The 24,130-nt window shown below is 42.9% G+C and overlaps 2 protein-coding genes across 3 annotated transcripts in view; one reads left to right on the top strand and one right to left on the bottom strand.

Moving 5' to 3' along the window:
• The window catches only part of LOC119660500 (protein krasavietz), a 33,766-nt gene extending 11,046 nt beyond the window's left edge, over nucleotides 1–22,720 (bottom strand). The window contains exons 1-6 of one of the 2 annotated variants that reach the window (XM_038069097.1): nucleotides 22,668–22,720; nucleotides 22,508–22,587; nucleotides 9,960–10,031; nucleotides 5,001–5,177; nucleotides 4,776–4,876; nucleotides 424–562 (exon numbers count right to left, since the gene is read on the bottom strand). In XM_038069097.1, the coding sequence (XP_037925025.1) occupies nucleotides 424–562; nucleotides 4,776–4,876; nucleotides 5,001–5,177; nucleotides 9,960–10,020 (478 nt within the window). In that variant the 5' untranslated portion in view covers nucleotides 10,021–10,031; nucleotides 22,508–22,587; nucleotides 22,668–22,720. Of the gene's footprint in view, nucleotides 1–423; nucleotides 563–4,775; nucleotides 4,877–5,000; nucleotides 5,178–9,959; nucleotides 10,032–17,408; nucleotides 17,968–22,507; nucleotides 22,588–22,667 lie in introns of those variants that run through there. The other variant, XM_038069096.1, reaches the window with a different exon arrangement.
• Nucleotides 22,721–22,864: 144 nt separating this feature from the next.
• LOC119660501 (probable 39S ribosomal protein L45, mitochondrial) lies at nucleotides 22,865–24,130 on the top strand. Its single transcript, XM_038069098.1, has 2 exons — nucleotides 22,865–23,018; nucleotides 23,121–24,130. Exons 1-2 carry the CDS (start codon nucleotides 22,971–22,973, stop codon nucleotides 24,096–24,098), a joined length of 1,026 nt encoding a protein of 341 aa, XP_037925026.1. The 5' UTR covers nucleotides 22,865–22,970; the 3' UTR covers nucleotides 24,099–24,130.

The raw sequence follows: 24,130 nt of genomic DNA, 5'->3' as shown, positions 1-24,130 counted from the left end.
ATCAACGTGTGGATCTTTCTCCACTGTAGCATGTGAAGGATCTAACTGCTTAACAGCGAATTAATTCCGTACTCTCTTGCCACGTTACAAATCGCCGCTAATGAGACGACTATCAATCATTATTCATCCAAAAAACAAAGAATGAACTTTCATAACACAATTCACAGATTAGTCGTACCCGCTCAAGCTCGAAACAAAATACAATAGCACATTAAAAAAAAACCCGAATTTTACTATACTTTAACTCAATGTAGCAGACATTGTAACACTAAAGTACAAAACCGTAGTGTCAGTACGTCATGCCTATAATTTGATCTACCAAAAATTAAGAGCTCATCGATATGTTCGGTATTATCATATCGATAGTGTTAAATGTTTGGATTGCTGCGCGATAATTACTATCTAATTAAAATGAGTACTTACCAATCCATAACGCTGTCATGCGAGCAAGTTTAACCCTTTCACTAGGAGAGAAACCCTTTATGAAAATCAATACTTTCTTCATTTCTTCTTCAAACATCTTCTCCAAGTACTTATATCTGCGCATAAGCTTGATGAATACCTGGTTGAATAGAGAAAGAGGAAGAATTTATTACCAAACGTGTATAAAGAATCAGCTGAAAAGTATCTTAGAGAAAGAAAAACTGCATTCATGCCCAGTGTCCCCCTTGGTATCAGGCAATGTTCATGGGGCTTATATTCTAAAGGTCCATAAAATTTGCAAGAAATTCTATCTCACAGAATATTACTTCAAAATGTTTCAATTGCATGACAAGTCTGATAAAAATAATGTTTCATGTAGATCACTTTTACTTCAAGGTTAGACGCATCATAGAATGAAGGCTAAATTTATAAAGTCGCCTTGAGACATTACATAAATTTCATCAAAGCGATCCATACAATATAACACGGGACTCTTCAATTAGTGTGAATTGCATTAAAGAAATTACCGTGCAAATATTTTTTTTTCATTACGGGTGTTTACTTTTATAAACGATAAAATCCGGAAAACCGCTCTGATACTATCCCAAGAAATTCGAGAGAAGATAAAGAGATAAATTTTCCTAATACAAGGCAAGTGTGGAGGTGGATTGTTGTTCAGATAGAGGGGCAAAGTAAATTATGGATACCGATTTGTATTTTATGTAGATTATATCAGGAAATTTCTTAGAATTTATGTCAATATTATCGAGAAATTTCAAATGAGTTTAGATTTTCTATTCCAAAGACATATCAACGATAAATTGCGTGATTTAAGATTTCAGTGCGTGGCAAGAATGCAATTTTGACTTTAAATTTGAATGTTTTGTTATTTTTACTGTTGCATTTTAAGAAATCCAAAATTTAGATAGATTACGCTAAATATTAGACAAGTAAAAATGCTTTTAGTCTAGCATATTTTCGACACCGATCAGTTTAAAATTGTTCAGAATGAACGTCAACGGATTGGCTCTAATAATATGCAGTGGAAATTGAAATTGTGTGGAATCATACGTCATAAAATATATCAATTTTCGTATAATTTTTAATATTTAAATAATAAATTCAAACATCAGAGAAGTTGGATTATTTGTAGTAAATAACCCAAAGATCATACGAACCATACAGGGGCCGAAACGAGGGTGTATCAAATATAAACGAAACTGATTTGTTTTTAAGATTCCGTAGAGGTCTTATAGCAGAAAAGAATTGATGCGCAGGTAGCCGGTACTTTTATTGAAAAGGGAGGACCGACCGTAATTCTCTCGAACCCTTTAGTATCGGAAAGAAACCTTGAGCGAGAAAAAGTGCACGCGACCGTCAAGCAAACAATAATTAAGTTTTTGGTTAGGGAGAGAATCCAACAGAAATTTACGCTTTCAAGGACCGAGTATTCGCGTAGCATAAGGAATTCTCTGAAGGGCGGAAGGAAGTCGAAAATCTGAGCCAGGATTACCCTGAAGACGAGTGTTATCACAGAAAACAGAGGCAATCCGCAGGCTTATAGAGCAAAAGAGCGACGAATATTCCGATTCGAAATCATTGAGAAAGTTAATATAAGCTATGGAAGCGTCCAAAAAATCGTGATGATTTCGAAAAGCCTGCGCTAGACGGTTACCAGGTTTCCTATCCACAAGCAGCATCGATTGGAAGTTTCTCGGCGCTATTCGCACCATCCAAGCCAGAGGGAGGCACATTCTTGGATAGAATCGTCACCTGTGATGTAACTTAGATGTACCATTGCACACAGGCCACTATGGAGTGGAGGAAAAACGACGGAAAGGTGTTGTTCATCTCCATTTTCTCCATGGTCGACGGATTATAGACGCACAATATCATTGAAAAATGCTGGATGCCGCGAAATTGTCATTTTGGCGAAAAGGGAAGACAAAATCCGTCAGAAGCATGATACTTTCTCATGATAACGCAACGCCTGGCGTAGCCAACGCAACGAAACAAAAATTGGATCTCTTTGACTGGGAAACCTTGGAACATCCTCCCCCGTACAAAACTAACCGCAAAAGCTTGTGTAGAGAATATATGCCACTTCCGTGGCCTGAAACGATTCTTTTATTTGAAAATTCCGCATTTCGAAAACCAATTGCTCCTTTTATCAGTGCAAGTTCTCCAATAAAACTCTCATTCGCTCTTGGTATATTACCTTGTTCAAATAGTTCCCAGAATGAACGCCATGTGGCGCTCTTAGTACTCGGCCGTCCTTTTTGGGTGTGTGTGTTGCTCAACTGTCACTGATATTGATCAGTTGTGAAAGTTACGTCGAGTCTCTAAGCATATTCACGATTTTCGAGAATTTTCAAAATGAATTTGAATGAGCAACGAGTTTACATTAAATTTTGCGTTAAAAAAGATTTCAACGATACGCAAATCTTGCAAATGTTGGGAAAGTGTTTCGACAACGATGCTTTAAAGAAAACAGCCCTTTTCGAATGGCCCGAACGGCTCAGAAAAGGTCGTGAGTGTATCGCCGATGATGAGCGTAGCGGCAGGCCATCAACATCGAAATCCGAAGGAAATGTTGGCCGAAAACCTTAAATTAACTATAGGAGAGATCGCAGACGACTTGAGCATTCCTTTTGAATCCGTTCAAAGCATTGTGGTGAACGATTTGAGTCTCAGTCGTGTTGTAGTCAAGTTGGTGCCGAAATACTTAAATTTCATGCAAAAGAAGGACCGTGTGCACATTGCCAAAGACATGATTTTCATGGCTGATTCTGACCCAACATTCATCAGGTTTATGAGTACGAGACGCAGTCCAGACATCAGTCGAGTGAATGCCGCGCGTCAGATGAGCCGAGACCGAAGAAACCAAACCGCACCAGTCAAAGAAGGTGATGCTCACGGTTTTCATCGATTACCACAGTGTGGTGCATAGGGAATTCTTGCCACAAGGCCAGACTGTCAGCAAGGAATACTATTTGAGTGTTTTGAAATGTAAGCGTGAAACAGTCCGTCAAAAACCCAAGCATGTATGGGCGAACAACTCGTGGATTTTACACCACGATAATGCACCGTCGCGCAATGCCATCGCGAGTTTTTGGCTAAAAACATCACGAATACCATCCAACAACCACCGAATTCACCTGATTTGGCCTCATGTGATTTCTTCCTCTTCAGGAATTGTTTAATTTTTTAATGAATTCCGGAAACTTTTTGATCAAGGTAGTATTAGCCAAACAATAGTTTGCAATATGACTGTCACGGAGGTCACCTTTTCTCCAAATTTAAACAATCCATATTGGATCAGGGCCTTGAAGTGTGTTAGAGCACTTCATTCAAGACTGTAACGGTACACTACAGTATACTGTAGGAGGCAATATGGTCAGCATTGCGCTCGCCCGAGATTATTACCCTGGTTTCAGTCAGGTACTCATTCACAGCTGAGTCGACTGGTATTCGACGTCAAATCACGATACAAATCTCACTGCCTCCAGTGAGATTCGAACCGCGACTTTCCGTATGACAGCCTCGTGCCTAGAAGTCATGAAAAACCTGTCTAGAAGCTATGAAAAACAGCAGAGATTGAAGGGATTACATTTTTTCCCAGACCATGAAAACAAAGAAATTTGGCAGCAGAGATTTATCTCGTTGCCTCCATAAGCTCCATCCTTATCCAGTGGTAAAATGTTGATACAACACGTAATAGCAAAGCATTGAAAAAATTCTGAATTTGAAATGGAAAATTCGGAAATTGATTTGGAAAATCTTGAATTTCTTCAGGAAATTCGGAATTGGATTTGAAAAATTTGGAAAATTCTATATCGGACTTGCAAACCCTAAATACGTGAACATTTGGTGTAATTTATACCCAAAATCAACACCTCAGGGAAATCAGGAAATTCCGTTCAAAATGAAAAACGTTAATAGTATGGTCTGATATTTGAGTATGACAAGAATGCAATTTTGACCTCAAACGTTCAATTTCTTAGATTAATTGTTGCATTTTAAGAAATCCAAAATTTAGATAGATTACGCTAAATATTAGACAAGTAAAAATGCTTTTATTCTAGCATATTTTCGACACCGATCAGTTTAAAAGTGTTCAGAATGAACGTCAACGGATTGGCTCTAATAATATGCAGTGAATATTGAAGTTATGTGGAAATTTTATTACATATTTTATCAAAAAATAAAAGACTTGAATTTTTACCTAGCAAACGACTAGATATGTATCAACTATGAGTGTCCACACAATTTGCGAATTGATTATCAACACGGTGAAATTAGCTAGCTAGCTTATCATCAATGTTTAGACAATATTTTAAACATAATCTCACCTGCTCATAACTGCGCATGGCATCCATATCCTCGGATGCTGTAAAAATACAGCAATTGGTTCGGGGTTTTTCGCCATCTTGAGAGATTGATCCGCCCGGAACTAATAGGAAATAACAGATAAAAATCAAAAGTTAATCATCAAATTATTAGACTAAACTGAAGAAATTCTGACAGATGTGATAATGAGGATCAAATAATGATAAAGCAAAGGATTTTTCACTCACCTAATAGCCCACCAGCTATTAATATGTCAAATAGTACTTCACCGTAACGACGATAATCTAATTTGTTGCCAGCACTATCTAGATATTTAGAGATTTGTTCCAAGTCACCTTCAGTTTTTTCGAGACCTGAAATGACCGCGTCACGGAATCCCGTGGGGTCGTATTTCTCTTTTTCATCTGTAAAAAGAAGAACAGATACATTATTATAGATATGACTTTCAATAAAACATAATGTGTTTGAAATTAAGTTGATATAATTGCATTTGAAAAAAAAGCGCTTATACGGATTTGTGACAAAATGGGGGAGAAACAAACTGACCAACCTATGTGAAGTATTGCATTTCTGATTCGGTAACAATTTTGTTTCAAAACTTTGCAGATGCTCTTTTCAAGTTTAACAAAATCTTATCCTTGATTGAATCCTCATAAGAGAATACAAACACATAATGATACGTATCCAATGCAGTGTTATCAGAAATCTCGCGCTGTAAACCAACAGAAACACCGCCCAACAATTTGCATCTGGTGTATTGATTCACACAATCAGAGCGGTGGAGTTGCTAGCACAACGGTACTGGTTTATACTTAGTGCTAGCACAGCGGTACTGGTTTTTGCTGAGTGCAGTCTCAGCATTCATACCAGTTAATGCGAGATCTATCTTAACACCTCTTCCGCAACTAAGGGGTATAGTGCCCGAATTGCACGGCTCAATTCCACGCTTAAGCTCTGCCCGCGATAAAGGCACAACCACCAAGAAACTTCTATAAAAGGACTAACCACAAATAACCCGGGCGAGAACAAATTCCCCCGGAAATTCTTCTGGAACATATGCTCTCAGGTGGTCACACTCCAGTTCCTATGGTACCAGAGAACCTCCGGTGAGGCTGCAAACTCGAGTCTGATCGCCTTACTGGAACCTAACGGCTCAACTGGAATCTGCTCGATGCTGAGAACCGCAATGAAACCTTTCCGCCAACTAACTGCCACTCTACGTACCGCCCTCAACCGAAGCGGCGTGCGGGAATGAACAGTATGAAGAGATATCGTACAACAGCGCCTTCTCATCTTAAGACAAAAGTAACGATTTATATCAAGTACATACCAGCGTTCCCCTGTTTTTGGGTGTCGGTACCCGACTGGAAGGATATGCAACTTCATCCCGAAATCAAAAAGCCTTTTCTAGCAATTTGGAATATCTACCACAAGCAGCATTAAACTACTACAAGAGACGCTCCAGTATTACCGGATCAAACTTCGGATATTTGGAGTAGGCACTTCTCAAAGACACTAATATACAGGCTCAATGACGTCAATCAGTTGGAAAACTCACCAGCAACTCAATATTTTACTCGAGACTGAAGCGAAGTAATCGATGGCATCTCATCGGAAGTGCCATTCAAGGCCATTCTTGCTAAACTACAGTTAGCGATAAGTTCTGACAGTCAAAAAAATCTTCATTTCTCACAAACCAATGAAGCAAATTCTTCGGAATTAATATAGAAAAGACTAAACATGTCATTAAAAAAAATCATTCAAAATGACCACCTCTCTCGTCTATACAGGCTTGAAGTCTCTGAGATCAGGCGTGTAGAACCGCACTTCTTCCACAACCTTCAATATACTCGTCTCTAAACCACTCAAAGTTGGATGTCGGCGTGCGCAGGTAACCTCAAGCTTGTTTAACAGTAGATAGTCCAGTGGATTTAAATCGGGACTACCATAAGGCCATTAATTTATGGTGGACATTCTGTCAGCCATTATTGGATTCGCTTCGGTTTGTGCGCCAGCGCTAAATTTTGTCAAAAACACCAATTCTGCCCGCCGAATCAGGTTTCGTTTAAGGGTTCAACTACCTATTTCAACATGGTTTGGTATACGCTGGAAGCTGCGCACAAGCTTCACAGAAGTGAATATCGGTAAGAAACTCCCCACCAAACCATTACGGCAGTGGGGTAGTGACCACGCTGGACCCACGCATTTCCCCTTCACTGTTCACTGTTCGTCGATTACGAAGGTTTTCTCGTCAGTAAAGAGAATATCTTAATGTTTTTTTCCTTGAAAACGTTCGAGGAGCTAACCGCACTTCTTCGGTTGAGAAGGTAATAAATGGCTGACGCATCGCCTATACGGTTGAGGATACTATCCATCGATCTTCCCTCTAGACCGCGGCACTCGGGTGCGGGTCCACGCTTGCGATCCAGCCGTTATTTTATTTCTGTTAATTTCCAGATTCAGTTCGCGTGTTGATTTTTCGCTAGATTCGCGGCAAGTCTAGAGTTTGTTATTTTTCAGGTTTCGGTTGGGACCCACGAATCTGTTGAAGGGGAGATAAAGTTTTGTATAATGCCTTAATGGCACCCCCTCCAATATAGTGGCCTGAGGATCGCAAGGCAGAGCGGAAATCTCACCAGCCACACCTCACAATACATGCAAGGGAGGGGAAATATTAATTTAAGATGCGATCCTCTCGATCTCGGCACTCGGATCGCGAGTTTTGCGCCACTCGCATGTCGAGCGCTTCTTTTTAAGGTCTCGTGTGAAAAAAAGTCTTATTAGAATCGATTCAATTCTATCTGCATATCACACCCGATTTATTCGGAAACGGCTGGGGGTATTGACACGAAATTTGGAAGTGGCGAGTGGGAGAGTCCGAGAAAGGGGTGAGTGAATTTTTTTAACATATGGTCATGTGTGGTATCAAATGAAAGGGTTTGATTTGTACTTTTCGAAACTAATATTATTTCTAACATTGGGGGCTCAAAATGTGTACCCCAAAAAATAGAACAGGTCTCGTTCTCGGATCATCGCAATCCTTCACGTGTTATGACGTCCTCATCATGTAAAAATAATTCATACGAACGGTGAAATTAGATATATCAAGGAATATTTTCAATGGCAAAATGTGCATAAAAAAATTTTCACAGAAGATGAACACAAAAACCTTTATACTGGAAGTGTCCAGCTTCCAGTATTCCGACTTATTTTCACATTCCGCGAAGCTCCGTGTGCGTTTGAATTTCAGGTTCCAGTATGCTATCCCATGTATCGATTAAGACACGTGAGGAATCGAACAAAGAGGCAAGCAAGCGCGTGTCGACAGAATACTTCGATGGAATTAAAGTATTTGCGGGGGGACCTTCACGGTCAATTTCACCAATTTTGTTTTCTTTTTAGGTTTTGGGATAGCTCTCTCCTCTTGGTCGTCTCCGGCCATCGAACAATAGCATTTTGTCATTACATCAAGAACTAGTTTTAAGCTTCCCTAAATCATTTTATTCTAGGCTTCTTTCCTTCACGAGTTTAAATATTGATACTTCCAACTTTTTTTAATCGTATCTGTCTGTATCTTTCAAGTAACATATTATTTGAACAACTTTTCTTTTCTTAAACAAATATTAGCATCATAAGTTTGTCGTTTTCTTATGTAAACCCTCCAGTAAAGAAATATTGCAGAAGGGTTGTTGCGACGCGAAAACTTATTCTATTGCGCTCAATATGAAATCAAAACACAATAACATGTATTTCGACTATAAATATTGAAGCGCGCTAGAGTTTGTACAAAAGTTGGTTTAGAGATGGACAAAGCAAGATTACTTGCAAGAGGAAACCAACGAGCTAGATCGTGCATCGCTAGATGAAACATTGAACAGCATTCCGGGAGACGTGCGCAACCAACATAATAATGAAGGAATCTAACGAATGTAGCTGACGAATTCCACTCAGCATATCAATCTAGTTATGGGAAACTTATCCAAATAATTAGCTGAGAAAAGACTAGGTCTTTTTCTCGTATTGGCAAAGTAGTTTTTGTTTTTCAACTTCCATAAAAACGAGTGGAAATTTACTCTAAGTCACTTTTTTCTTTTTCTTATTTTCAACTTTAAGAGCTTAAATATTGATTTTTGCTATAACAAATCCGTATCTGAGTCTTTTCAAATGACATCATATTTAAATTTAAGTAAAATAAGTTATAAATTTGTTGTTTTCGTATGTAAATCCTCTAGTAAAAATATTGTAGAGAATTGTTGCAAATTGAAAACAATTTCCTCTTGCACTCAATATGGAATCAAAACACAATAAAATATATTTCGACTGTCAATATTGAAAATTAAGTGCATGCACGTAACAATGAAATAAAAGAAAAAAACCTATTAAACCTAGAAAAATCATTTTATTCATTCATTGCCGCGTCACATGGCTACACACACGAGTGACATATGACGATTGCCTAGGTCATTGAGAAATATCGTCCCCGCAATAAACGAGACACAAATAAAACTCTCTGACGCGCTACTTTTTATGTCTATCATTCATTGCCACTCAAGTAGAACTTTTTCTCTAAATCAAGTGCAAATAGACGGGAAAATCAATGAAATCTGTATGTGCTACTTTCACAATAAGTCAATAGAATAGCGGAAATATATCTTAATATCTGATTTCAATGGAGGTCAAATAAATGAGTTTAGTAAGAAGCTTTTGTGCGTATGACTTTCGTTCATGAGTAGTTATACGGAAAAATAGCAAGATTTATCAACCTTTTTCAACAAATTGAATTTCCCACTTTCTTCCAAGTGGGCCACCTACCGGAGATGTAATTGCGAATGATATTCGAGCTAGGGAAATCGAGGCAAATACTGTTTGATTAATAATTTCTGCAAACGTTCATATAATTCTGTCTGAATTTACAAAAGCATGTGAAAACTCGAAAGATAAATCTCGTTCGCACTTTGACCCCCTTTGAAATTTGTATTAGATTAGAAGAACGCCAGCCGCCCGCTCTTTTACGACGGTAAATCATCAAAAAACGTGATTTTACTCCGAAGCTCAACTAGAAAAATATGAGGACTTTATTGCTAGGGTCCTATAATAATAAACACGATAAACGTGTAGCCATGTCCGTAATAAGAATAAAATCTTTATCTGCTTATTTGCTAAGTTGCTTAGTTGTGCAATTTTACCTCTTTTTCTGGTCTTGATGCGCTGACCTGACAGTACTGGTCTTTCGGTTTTTTGACTCATACAATAAATTGCTGAAAGAAGAGAAATCATAGATTAATATAGAAATAGACATTAATAATCTATTTTATTTATTTTTCTTAAAACTCAACGCACAAGCTGATATCACTTTTATTATGAATCATTTCCTTGGGCGTTATCAACCGTATCATTGTGCGCTTACTCGTCGGTGGCTCTAATCTGTGATGATTGCGTTCCATCACCCGATTCAAACTCCATCGTAGGGAAAGCGCATTTTTTAACTATTTTGCACAAAGTTAAATTTAATTCGATAATATCGAATTACTTTCAAGCAAGAAAATTAAGAAACAATGACGGAAAAAATTGGGTTCAGCATTGGAGCGAATAAATATCTCACTATCCACCCAAATGAAGGTGAAAGATTTCGTCGTGTTCGTCAAACCCCACATCTGTACGCATAGATTAGAATCCATTGTTATCATGACCGCATACTGTCTTAAAATATAACTCTCGAAAAAAATTATTTCGTATCACAAAAAGATAGCTTGAAGACGAACACAAGCATTCGTGGTTTTCAAGGACCGAAAAAAAAGTGCATTGTCCCAAGTCAAATCATATTTTATTGCTGCTGTTGGAGATGTAATTGCGAAATTCATTGAAATCATGTATAGTGCGTATTTATTAGTCTTTATTTGGTAATTTCCGGTATCTTACAGAATCTCCTCGAAGACACAAGCTGAAATAGGTGAAAAACTAATTTTTCGAAATAGCTTAAAATGAGCTGCTTTCGTTAAGAGATTTGCGGGGATCAGAGCAGTCAACAAAGTCTTATTTGATAAGTATTTTTATGCCTCAATAGATTTGAAGTGGAATTTAATCGGAGCTCAAAATGGATCTCCATAAATATTGATGAGTTTTATTAGTTTCTCAAATAAAATGAATTTATGGTGACTGATCATCTGTAGACGGCAGACTTACGACTAAATCTCTGCACGAAACTGATACTACAAAAACCACCGTCTATTCCTTGAAGGCCGACATGGAATGCATAACAAAGAATACACACCGGTTTGTGGATGAAAATATTAATTTCAGCATTTCATCAACAGATTAAATGTTATTTTCAAAATTTTAATATCTTCATAGTGTGAACTCACTTCCACTATGAAAGAAGCAAGGGGATTGTACGAGCCATGATCATCGCTTTATGACTATACGATGTTCTCCGCAGTAGTCAGAGAGCCATTACTGGCTTGAAAATCGGTCACGAAGCCTTAATTTTGACGTAAATACGTCAATTAACAACTAATCGCTAAAATTGCATAGCATTGGCAGCTGATGATAGCATATGAAATCTTGGCCACATCATTTTGCTCGGGCATAGGCAGGATCTGGATGGAATCGAGAGGATCTCAAATCACCCACGCCGATCCTAGCTAATGAGTTCTCGTCAGCACAAATTACATGGCCATACCACGATGAATTCAACCCCATATCAATCGGAAATATTCTCATTTCAGATGTGATCATAGCGTGTCACACAACAATTTTATCTTCATTTCCGCGAGGTGGCGTTCATTGCCTTTTATAGTCAGCCAACACTCCAGGCGGCAGGCGGACGACGCTGCAGTAAAATTGGGGGGGATTTGAGGCGTCCGTTGATACAACGCGACCGCAAAGAATGCCACTTCATCCAACTTGCGTTAGTGCGTGAAATAATTCCATGGCGCGTTCGGCGTAGACTGAAGAAATTGATTCGAGATAATTTCAATCGCTCAGTTCTCAGCAGGTTGCTGCCACTGACATTGTCAACGCCCGTTTAATTAGGATCGGTTGTCAAAAATTCTGTTTTGATCAAATTAAGTCGGAGATTATGATGTATGAGGCGATCATTCCATTATTGGACAAAACGATAAAAAAACATCGTCTGATTGGACAGTTTGCAGCGACCAGGACGTTAGATGTCTCGTGCAACAGAGGAGTGGCTACCATGTGAAGTTCAATCGTAAATTTCCGCACAAAAATCATCCCTATTCAAATGGACGACATGACAACATTCTCATACTTTTCTCGAAAATGTTGCTAAATATATACCACAAAAATCAACATTTTCCCGATGGCGCCGCTATCGCAAGAGAAATTCACTATCGTATAGTACATTCTCGTAAACGGCTATTGCCACAATTTCAGCCGAATGGGACTCGTACTTTTTTTTTCACTGCATGTGTCCGCGAGTTTTAGAGAAATGGGAAGAATATTAGTCGATGATCCGATCCTGCAACCATTAAAGATTGGTTTAACGAGTTTCAAGGTGGTCACACGTCAGGTTTTGATGAGAAACGCTCAGGTGCCTCGAAAATGGCTACCACGGAGGATAACGTGACAAAAATCCACGATCTCATATTGGCAAATCGCCGGAGACAGCAGACATCTCAAGACCGCTTTGGTTCATATCCTCCATGAAATTTTGGGGAGATGTTGAGGTGGTAATATCGAAGAGAGCAGGGCGTTCCGGCACGGAATTTGTGATGCGGTCAATGTATGAGTGGTGAGTTCTGTAGGACCTGCCTGCGAGCGACCATCAACACAAGGTGAGGTAAAAGTAATCACTCTATTGGAAAACGGTTATAACTTTTGCAAATGCCGCCAATTGCCAATTCAATTTTGACATTTGAGCAGTAAACAAACACAGAATATGCTGGTTTACTCCGCAGGAACGCGGAATAATTGTTTTCATTTTTTTACGCAACTATTCGTTGATTGTGTTCGCGTAGTCTGAATTTCATCGCAGATTTCCTGGCCGTCCGACACCAATTGGACAAACACTGCGGCGTTTGGCCACTCGCCTTGAAAAGACTGGTATAACGAGAGATGTTCCCAAGGCTGGCCGGCTCCGGAGCAGCCGTTCTGCTGAGAATATCGCTGCTGTTGCCCAATATGTCGCAGAGGAGCCTAGAATATCGACCAGACGACGTGCCGCGCAATTGGGCATTAGTCGGCGATCTCTACGCAGAATTTTGGTGGAAGATTCAAAGATATTCCCTTACAAAATGCTGGCAGTTATCAGTTGTTAGCTGTTGATCGCCAAATGCGTCAAACGTATGCTCAAACCATCCTGAATCTCAACGAGAATGAAGACGATTTTTTCTCGCAAATGATCATGAGCGTTGAGATTAAGTTCTATCTTAGCGATTACGTGAATAGATAAAATAATCGTTTTTGGGCGTGCGTTTGAGGAATCATCGGGCCGGGAGAACATCTGGACACAAATAGAATCGGGTTGGAGGACACTTCAGGGGGTCGTTCCGTTCACTTAGATTAAGTAAGACCCAAAGGGCCCCGTAGGAAGCCTTCTATGTATAGGGTGGTCCAAAAGTCTTTTTGCACTTTTGAAAAAGTGGTCGTGAACGCGCGAAAAATCCTTGGTAACACCATTACATGTGCGAAAACGGTAAAAATGAAATGGGATGGTGTTGATGTATGCCAGTACTATGTATGTTATTGGCCACGGTTGATACACGCCCTCAATGAAAATCATCTGAACCGAAGATTACAGTGTTGTGAACTCATGAAGAATCAGTTGAGTCATCCTATATTATCTTCGAGTATCCTGCGGTCCGACGAGACTCAGTTTAAGTTATCGGGACAAGTGAATCGTCAGAACTCCCTGTATTGGAACATCACAAGTTCGCATCTCTCGTTGGAACAGCAGCTAAACCAGCCTGGATTGATTAAGTGGAGTGGAATTTCGGAAGCAAGTGTTTACGGCCCTTATTTCTTTGACGGCAATGTCAACGCTCACAACTACCTGGAGATGCTGCAAAATTAATTGCTCCTAAAAATACAGCAGCTTTCAAAGTTCGATGACCTGTACTTACAGCAAGACGGCCCGCCACCGTATTATGCAGTCATGGTCCGTGCCTACCTAGATGACGTAATCCCGGAACGTGTTATCAATCGGCATAAGGCCTTTGAATGGCCTCTCCGCTCCCTTAATCTGACCCCCATGGATTTTTATTTCTAGGGTGTCGTGAAGGACAAAATATTCGCCCATAGACCACGCAATCTGCAACCCATCGGAAACGCATTCTGAAAGAGTGCAGTCAGTGCCTTGACGATTGCGCAAACTGCAACGGTACGCAATTCGAACACTTACGATAGACTGACCCTAGGCAACATTTTGTTCTCGATTTTCCTCATTATATCGATCTCCTGATGGCAAATGTTGAGGCTATTTCCACCTCTAACAAGAAACATCTATTCTTGAATGTAACGCAGTAGGTTGTGCTCTATAGGTTGATGCTCTTGATAACATTTTATCGAAAGCACCTTGCACATAAACGAGTACAATTTCGGATGGCATCTGCATACCACGCTGTCTTAGAACCGTCTGTGATTGTGATCAGGGAATTATCACCGTCTGTGATTGTGCTCGGAGGAATTATCACCGCCGCTCTCCTTGTTAAGCAATGTAAAACCACATACAGCCGCAAGGGGGAAGACTTAAGGGAGGTTATTGCTCATAAAGAACGACAACATACACCAAATGAGAGGTAACTCTGTTGATAAAACAAGTTAACAGTGGGATTACCATGCTCATCGGCAACTTAGATCCTTGGCTAAATCGAAAGCGTTATGAGACATTTTCTCTACCCACCTTCTAAGCAGGCATGGAGACTGAAAACCGAAATTTTGCCTGTACAAGATTGAAAAGGTACGAATCCTTGTCTGTGTTCTGCAATAGAGTGGTGGACGACGTCGATCACAAATGTTTCTTATGGAAGGTTACCGTATAGCCGCCACTTCATATTTTTTTTTAATTGAGTAATACACAGTGTATCCAAGTCGTATGGTCTCCCAGGTTTCGCCAGTGTATTCCAGGCGGAAGTACTGGCGATGGCTGGAGCGAGATTCAAGCCCCAAACGTAAGATAGCCACTCTGACCGACAGCCAAGCGGCCATCAAGGCCTTATACTCAGCGACGACATCTTTCAGGCTGGTGGGGCAGTGCAAAGACGCGCTGAACCGTCTAGGCGGCACGCCCAAGGTCACTCTCCTCTGGGTTCCCGAGCATAGGAACAGAACGGAATGAGCGGGCTGACGAATTGGCCAGGCTCTGCTCTTGGGAGTCCTTCGGCGAATACAGTCGGTGTTCCGCTGGAGGCTGTCGACGGCTGAGCCTACTCACACTACCTAGCGGGCCTAAGATGGCGAAGGCTTACGAGCTGTGCAAAGTCAAAGAGAATTTAGCCCGCTTATAACATAGCCTGACGCCTGCAAATGCATTCAAGGTTACGGCAGTCTGCACGGGGCACTGGCCCATAGGGGACAAGGCTGCCAGACTCGGCATACCCTACAATTCGCATTGCCGAAGCAAACTCTCGTGCACTTTCTCTGCGATTGCCCAGCTCTGGCTAAAGTCAGGCTACGGATACTGGATGAACCATTCTTTGGGGACCTCAGAGAGATTTCCAGCTGCAGGGTGGGAGAGCTGCTTTCTTTCGTGAATGCTACCGACTGACTCTGAAGATCCAACCCGGCTGGACCTACCTCCCAGCTCCCATAACAGTCACCGTCTTAGGAGTTTATGGCTTCAAAACGGCGTACCAAAGCGCTAATTGGGCGCCTCGGAGCGACCACTGATACCTACCCCCTTTAATTGAGTAGTTTCTGAGAATTAATCGATTTCTGGCCCCCGCCTTGACAATGAATGCTAAAATTAGGATCGGCTTCGGAAAATAGCAATTGAGACCTTTCATTTGATACCCCACGTAACTATGTTCAATAAGAAAAAAATGTACATCCTCCTTTGACCATGAAACGCGCCGTAGAACGCCGGGTACACGTCCACACAGTTCCCACCAAATGTTCTTGTCAATCGCGGCAACTATTCCTGAGGAAAATGCGTGTAAGACAGAGAATGAATCGATTTTGTTGAGGTTTTATTTTACACAGAACCTTAAAAATTGCTTCTAAATAAAAAACGACATAAAAAAATCAAAAATATTAAGATCTAAGGTCAACCCCTTTAAAGCCGAATAAAATAAATCGTTTTTCAGGTCACCATTTCTAATGGGCTCCGGTACTCAGTTGAAGTAGAGGATCAAGCTTGGAATGGGAGAAATGCTTTCAGCCATCAGGAAAGTTCGAAAAATCTCTGGTAACCGCATTGGCCTCCAGTTGTATTCTCCAAGTTCAGCAAGCATTATCCACTGAAAAACTGTAACCTTTCCCCCATTAAGTGATGTCGTCATCTAAAAACCGGAATCACTGTCCAACCCGCCAAACGTGTGAACTAATAAAACGGAAAACCATTTGCATTGCTTAATCCCCGAGCAACCATAGCAAGTAAGTAGCTCCAGTGTGACCACTTTTTCGACTATTCTCGACCTCTGGGAGCTGAATCACCCAAGCAAAGTGAAATTCTAGAACGTCGGCCCATAAAAACCCGACTTGGAATTTGACTACGTGGAGAACCTCCAGGCAACGGAATGGTGGCGACTCCGGCGGAGAAGTTCCGATTGCGGAATTTCTTTACTTTCACCGTTCATTTTTGGCACATCCGGACCGTGCGCTTGATGATAAATTGCGATGCAGCCCGGAATCTTCAGAGAAGCTGGAAATCAGGGCCGGCGGCATGCTCTTAGCACTCGAGTGCTAAGTGCTGATTTATTGACTGCGACGAAAGGGTAGCGGCTGACCCAGAAAACACGTCCACTGGCCTAATTGCATAGCAAATTCGCGTTAGTGCAAAACAAGTTGTGATATTTCGCGTGGAAAGTGCTGGTTCGACTTTGGATCCGCGACTAACCTTGCAACTTGCAAGTTCGATAAATCGGCGGATCGCCTCTAAATGTACAAGCGCGGCGCGAGTCGCCCTCGAATTAGTAGAAATGACGTCAAAACTGCAAACTGTACATGCTTTAGATGAGTTTGTGATTCGTTGATGTCGAGCGGTTGCTCGATAAACGCATTTTTTCTCGATTGCCAGGGGTGACGTCGACGACATTTTGCCCAGATTGGACCGATCTAACCTCAAACTCGATGACGTGCCTTCCGCGACAGCGCAGATATCTGGCCCATGTGGCCGCGTCCGGGCAGTCATTTCTCAATCGAGGTCCCGAAATCCGGCCCGATTGAGGCCATGAGTGTTCACTGAGGAAGGTGGGCAAGCTGCGTCGCAATCCGACAACAGGTTCGACTCGAATTAATCACGCAGCAATGATTCAGGCGTGAATTCATGGAACTTTGGAGAAATCGGGGAGTACCCAGAGACGTGTGGCCACAACCGAGACAAGGTCAATGATCTATTTCGATATTCTGCGGCGTAGGCACGGCGAACAGGATGCGCAACTCCTGTCACGGTGCCGGCTACCGGTCAACCTGAAATGCAGTTAGGACTTCACCGCCACCGCTGCGGGCATACTTACTTTATCACTGGGGTCACAACAAAAATTCCACACACGAAGTAAAAATGGAAATTCTTCTCGACTAGAGTTCTGTCTGCTGCGCTTCTACTCGCCTGCGTCCCCCGAAATAGGTAAATTCTAAGATCCCAAGTCCTTCACTCGTCCGATGCCCGCCTATAGACACTTGCACTCACTCACGCTCGCCCGCCCCGACAGATATTCCTTCTGCCAACTTCTTCTGCACACGTCAATTCGCAATATCTCGCCGCGCCACACGGCCAAGTGGAAATTCGTAGAGAAATTTCGTAAATTTGCCGTGACAAGTAACACACGCACGCACACACTACGGCACCTCCTTTGTCGTCAAAATTGTTGGGAAAAAAACTTAAATCTACCCCGGACAGTGTCTGCGTGGGACTGGGGCTTTGAGGGCGGCGGTTCAATACAAAACTTAAGAATAATGTCTAATTTAAAAACGGAACAAAGTTAAAATAAAACTTTAAAATAAAATGGAAATTCACGAAACTGCCGTGTGAGAATCGTGTCCGGACACACATACAGCAATACTACGAATGACGAGCAAAGTCATCGCCGTCGGCAAATGAGCGGACAATGCCGCATGGAATGGATGGAAACGGGACAGGGTTATGGCAATATGGCGGTGTGGTGACGGGAGAGAGTGAACAACTTCTTGAATGCGGTGGAAGTTTTTCTTGAGCATGGAGAGAACCGTCAAAATGGCCGGCTATGATGTATTCCGGGTCATTGCCAGAGTAACGGGATATATTTTTTTGAAGTTTTAAGTAGGAAATAGGGTGAAATGGAGGTTTTAGGTTAGAACGAATTTATGCAGTTTCGCGTAGCACCGAAATTTTCTTTCGTCTTTGCGAGGGTCTTTGCTCTGTGAGCTGGGGCTTAAGAATACACTGAAAGTCTTCCCTGCTTGTCGCAAGAGGCGCCTAAAAGAGATAGAAATTTGTGGGCTAGAAACCTGCAAATTTTGAAACTTCATTGCTTCGGATAGATTGCTGACAGGATCCTAACTAAAAAATGTCGGCCCAGGCAGATTAAGGAGCATCACAATTGTACAATGCCATAGTTTCCTGAGGAAGCGAGAAGACGGGGGTAGCAACCCTGTCATCTAGACTAAAACCAAGTGACCTAGGAAAACCTCCACGTAATGGCACCAGGGTACACTATACCCACTATGATTTGCCGACTTAGTTTGTACCTGAAGTGGTTCCAGGTTACGGCACCTTACCAGGGGTGTACTGGTTCCATGGGGCCCGAGTTAGCCCCCGTATCCGCATGTCCCAGGAGAATTCCTGCCTCGTGTGCGTTCAGTTCGGTTATAGCGATTGGCCCCCTAGTGGGAATTTTATGGGGGTTGTGGTTATGTTCAAACGAACAGAGACCTTCGGACCTCAAACGTGGTGTTGCATTTCAACACAGGTACCGTACTCCAAAGTACGGTAGAAATTTGGGTAGCTTGTCTCGGAGAAGCTCTAATTGTAGCCACAAAAATCAATCCGTGTCTTAAGAAGACCGTGGGGTTAAGTAAACTCGACAGGTACTCACTTTAAACCAACAAGGACGTAACTGTACAATGTTATGCACCAACGCAAATTTCCGAAGTAGTGGAGAAGGATGTTTTCTACACTCCAGGGCAGGCTTCCTAAGGGTAACGGTGTGATTGTGATGGGTGGTCTGAATACCGAGGTGAAATCTGAAAACACCTTGATCGGCATATGATGATGAAAGACGGTCTTGGCAACCGTAATGGTGGGAGATTTGTGGATTTCAGCAACTTCCACCACCTCGTCATTGGTGGCACATTATTCGAACACAGTACCTGCCAAACGTCAGTTAGGTTTCGACTGACCGACACCGTACGAGCAATCAAATCGACCACTTCGCAATCAGCAGTAGATTTAGGAGTTTTCTCTTGAACGCCCGTAACAAGACATCGGCCTCGAAATAGATCACCATCTGATAGTCGTTTACTTTCACTAGTGCGTTGCGTCCGCCACCTCCCGCAGGGTTGACGAGCTGCGACTGACCACATCGACGACTTATTTGATCCTGCTGTTGCTTGACATTTGACGAGCTAACTTGCTGAACGGACTGCAAAGAATATCCTTGTTTATTGGGCTGCCATCAAAATTGCTCTTTTCTCGGATGCTATACAGGTCGTTGGCCACGTCCCGAAGGGAAGTCATAAGATCCGACTGACTGCGGAATTGTGAAAGCGGATCGATGGATGGAAAGGGTCGACGGCTCTATTGACCGCTGCAGATCCGAGAAGTTGTGTAGTGTGCGCGTGTGTATACCGATTCACGAAACAGAGTGCATGTGGTCACCAATCTTTCGATGGTGTTATGTTACTATGGGGAGCTCAGTGAGAACATCAAGTGAGCGGACGCACCACCGCCAAGAGGGTAGCGCTTAAGTTCTTCTGACCCAATCTCCATAAAGACGTCTTTCGCTGGGCCAAACAATGCGTTCCGTGTCAACTCTCGCGCGAAGATGCATAGTCAGAACCCTCTCACGATCATAGATCGCTACACGCCCTGGCCTCAAGCGATTCCTGTACGAAACGCAAAGGCCTCCACCGTCGCCAGAGCCCCCTTCGACCGCTGGATTTCCCTCTTTGGCACACCACTGGAGATCACAGCGGATCAAGGCCACCAATTCGAGGCGGAGCTGACGTCTCACCTCGTCCTTGTAGGTGCCCACAACGCCATACCATCCCCATGCGAATCCGAGGACAGACAAGGTTACCCTGAAGTGCGCACCAGAAACGCCTTGACTTCGCGCACTCCCGATTGTCCTTCTGGGTTTCCGCACCATTTTCAAGCATCATCAGCCGAGATGGTGTTCGGCAGACCACTGCGCATACCGGGTGAATTCATCGTGCCGTACATTTCCACTGGGACTACTCCATACGACTCTTCAACGCTATCCGTCCAGTACCCCCCACTAAACGCACATCCATCTCTTCGTTTTCAAGGACTTGGCCACCTGCGAATACGTCTTCCTCGGCATAGATGCTGTTAACAAGCCGTTGGGGCAGCCTTATACAGGACCGCACAGAGTGGTCCAGAGATTCAATGACTGAACCTTCCTCGTGGACGTTAACGGTGTCGAGAAAACACATTCTTTGAAAAACGAGAACTCATTCTCTGCCATGACATTTCTTACAAAGGTGATCATTTACCTTAAATAGGAATTGGAGTGGATGGAATACCTTCCGGGCTATAGGAGCCATTATCCCCCTTTTTTCCCACAGGGAGCATTAAAAGCTTTTTCAATGTCATCCCTCTCCCAATTGCCGGAGACATTTGCTTGGATTCGTCTGTTGAAGCAACTACAAGGATTCCATGCCGGAAGACAGGAATCCGCCGTCGAAGAAAGCGAAGCCATCGAGTAGGCCAGATGTTTTTGTCTTTTGGAAGAAATGCAGTTCTGGTAACTAGAGTGGATATGACTGAAACGCTTGCGATAATTAAATGTTGATGTCTGCTGAGAATTTAAATAAACTGCAATAATTCAGTGTTTGCCGTAGAGTGAAATCGAAGACGTTGTAAATTAAGGTATCTTTGCTTCAAGCCGCTGAAAGTGTACGAGTAGCTCCGGTGCCTTTGATTTGAGGGCGTCCTCTTTCCCTATTTCTCTCAACTCCGCAAAATTCTTACTAAAAGGAACATCCTTCAATAGAATGACCTGAGGAATCCACAGCAGGAGGAAAACCTTGAGGCCACGGCTCATCCTATAGCTGAGGAGAACCAGCGATCGAAGATACGATCTGTATTCAATCCTCCCTTTTGACCTCGGCAGTTGGGTTCGGCGTTTTACGACCCCACGCTTGCGATCGAGGCGTTATTTTCTTTTACATATTTTCATTTCAGGTTTAACTCGTTTTATGCGAGCCCGTTTTTTCCAGACCCGATGGGTGGGATTTTTGGAAAGACACGTGAGGAATCGAAGTGTTTGAAGGACATCCTTGCCCCATTTTTCCTAGCTGACCAGACAGAGACGTGCAAGTGCGAATCGACGAAGCACTTCGGTGGAACTTCAATCTTTTAGGTTTTTGGGATAGGTCTCCCTTCTTGGTCGTGTTCGGCAACTTAGAATGATTTTTTTGCATCGCGTATCCCAGTTTAGTCACCATAAAGAAAACGGTCGTCTCAAGAACTCGCGGGGCGAGTTGAAGCGCATTTCAGGTAACCGCGAACGATACCGCGTGTGATTGACGCGCTGCACCCCATTAAAGGGTAAATGGCAACCGAATTTACGAGGGCCCTTAGACAGTATGATCCTATTTTCGCGTAAAGACTTTTGAGATCCTTCCTTAATCGTTCCTAAAGTCAATTATTTTTCATCTTTCCTACGTTATTTTAACTTACGAATGTCTTTACGAATAACAAATCCATCTGAGCCTGAAAGTAGCATAAATTTAGCGGTTGAGTGCTACCACCTCCATCATTACCGATTCCTACCGCATCCCCGACTCACTCCCCGTAAAATAACCTAAGTAGGGCTCGAAGTAAAAGTCACTAAATTCCGCATCACACCACTCTTGCAAAATTCTAGCCACCATCCATCCATAATTGCCTAAAATAGGTCAAGCGGCAATTCAAACCATCGCGAACCTTCCCTCCATTATCTGTGGCGACACAAAAACACATGGCAATGTCATAGACTCGGCGAAAACTACCCACACGTGATCCGTTCCGCTTGCGTTCCAATTTCTTATCAGCGACCCATACACACGCAATCACACATCGTTCGAATTCCGCTAAACTACTTTCGTATGCTTGTCCCAGATTTCACCGAAGGAAAATACACTTTTTCGGGGTTCAAATTAGCAACCGGAATCTCCTGAAGGCGGCCAAATAGCCGCAAGGGCGTGTGTGACAGGCAGCGGCGACCATGGGGGCAGCAATCAAGCCACCCACACTCCAAACGCCATCATGACATTGGAGAAGGCTTCATACGTAACCATGCCCCCGATGCATATTTTCCGATCCCCTAAGCGATCAAACCAAAACCCAGACATACTCTAACACAGATTCAATGTAAAACAATGGCTACAACAGATTTTCACAATTTGTACTTACTTTAATACGAAATAATTACTCGATCGCACTCGAAGGAAATTTACGCGGCGTCAAATTGAACCACACACACGAGAATGATGCTATGGAGAAAGGAGTAGATTAGGCGAGGTTAAGTGGGCTTTCCAATAGGAACGTAGCCGTGAGTAGAAAAAGAACGTACTAGAGCTGGAAGAAAGCGGTTCGTCTATCGCTTCCGCGATATTCGCGATTTCACCAAATGCAAAGGAAAAAAATCAAAAAGTTGCCGTTACAATAAAATGGAAGAAAGATATCTTGAATGCGACGTGAAAATTTGGCAAATTTTGCGTGGCCTGTTGATGTTCAATTTGATTTTGAACTGGGGGCATGGTGGCCTAGAATTTTGTAATGTAGATAATGCAGGTCGAATTGTTTCTCTTAAAACATACTCGGCGAAGGTTGCTCTCTGGTTGGAACTGTCAAACATCAGCAGGATCAGGGCGCTATGGAGGTGATAACTGGCGCCGGTCGAAATTGCGTGAAATTACTACGGGTGAGACCCCATTCACACTCAAATTAGGCATCCACAAAGTGTCAACCTGAAAACCACCCAATCACTCTTACAAAACACGAATTAATTCCTCCTCATTTCTAGGTTATCCAACCAAGTCTCGTCCTCGCTGGACCAGAGACTTCCGTCCTCACCACCCAGCAATTCCGTGAACGACACACCAAGCACTGGAACCCGAAATGGAAGAAACTGCGTCGCGAGAAATTCGTGAAAGTCGATCTTCCCAACTTTGAGGAGAAAAACGACGAAATCCCCAAGGAAGTGCTCCGCAGTCGAATGAAGGAGCGCGGAGTGCTCCCGCCCCGACCATGGTTCGAGCGCTCGTTCTACATAAGCTGCACTGGCGGAATCTTCGAGCCATACGTGCCTCCAGAAGGTGATGGCAAGAAGTCCTTCATTTCCTCAACGGGCGCCAAGCAGAAGTTCGAATTCTTGGAGAAGAAGTCCAAGAGCATGTTGGCCGTGCGAAAGATCCGAAGCTACGAGGAGGATTTCGACACTACACAGTTCGCCACGGAAGCGCAGGACATCTACATCAAAGCCCACCAGCTGATGGCCGAGAAGAACAAATACGCGATCCGGGAGGTGATTTCCGAGCGAGCGTACCCCGAAATGATGCACAATATCCGAGACAAAACCATTCATTGGAAGTTCCTGCAATCGCTGGAGCCGCCGCGGGTGGTCCACGCTCGTTGCACGGATCTGATCACAAAGGAGAATATTTTCGCACAAGTGACGGTCCGGTTTCACACGCAGCAGATTCTCGCGATTTATGACCGCTTCGGGCGGTTGATGCACGGCAGCGAGACGCTTCCCAAGGATGTGCTCGAGTACGTGGTCTTTGAGAAACACATCGCGAATGAGTACGGGGTGTGGAGGCTGCACGAGAAGATAATTCCTGATTGGATGCCGGCCAAGCAACCAGCTCCGATTACGTTCAGGATTGAAGAGGAGCCGGAACAGCCGTTGGAGGCGATAGAAGCGGCCAAGGAGGAGAAGGTGGAGCAGGTTGAAGCCGGCAAAGGTGGCGAGGGGAGCAAGGAGAAGTTGATTGCGGCGTAGGTGATGCGAAGGTTGCACTTTGTTGTTTATAA

Source organism: Hermetia illucens, chromosome 6, assembly GCF_905115235.1.
Source record: "Hermetia illucens chromosome 6, iHerIll2.2.curated.20191125, whole genome shotgun sequence".
NCBI lineage: Eukaryota > Metazoa > Arthropoda > Insecta > Diptera > Stratiomyidae > Hermetia > Hermetia illucens.
This window is presented reverse-complemented; position numbering and strand designations above follow the sequence as displayed.

Excerpts from the sequence above, each read along its gene's own strand:
- LOC119660501 (XM_038069098.1), top strand. The coding sequence starts at position 22,971 with ATGGAGGTGATAACTGGCGCCGGTCGAAATTGCGTGAAATTACTACGG. Across the intron at positions 23,019-23,120 it reads ATTGCGTGAAATTACTACGG|GTTATCCAACCAAGTCTCGT; the intron begins GTGAGACCCCAT and ends CCTCATTTCTAG.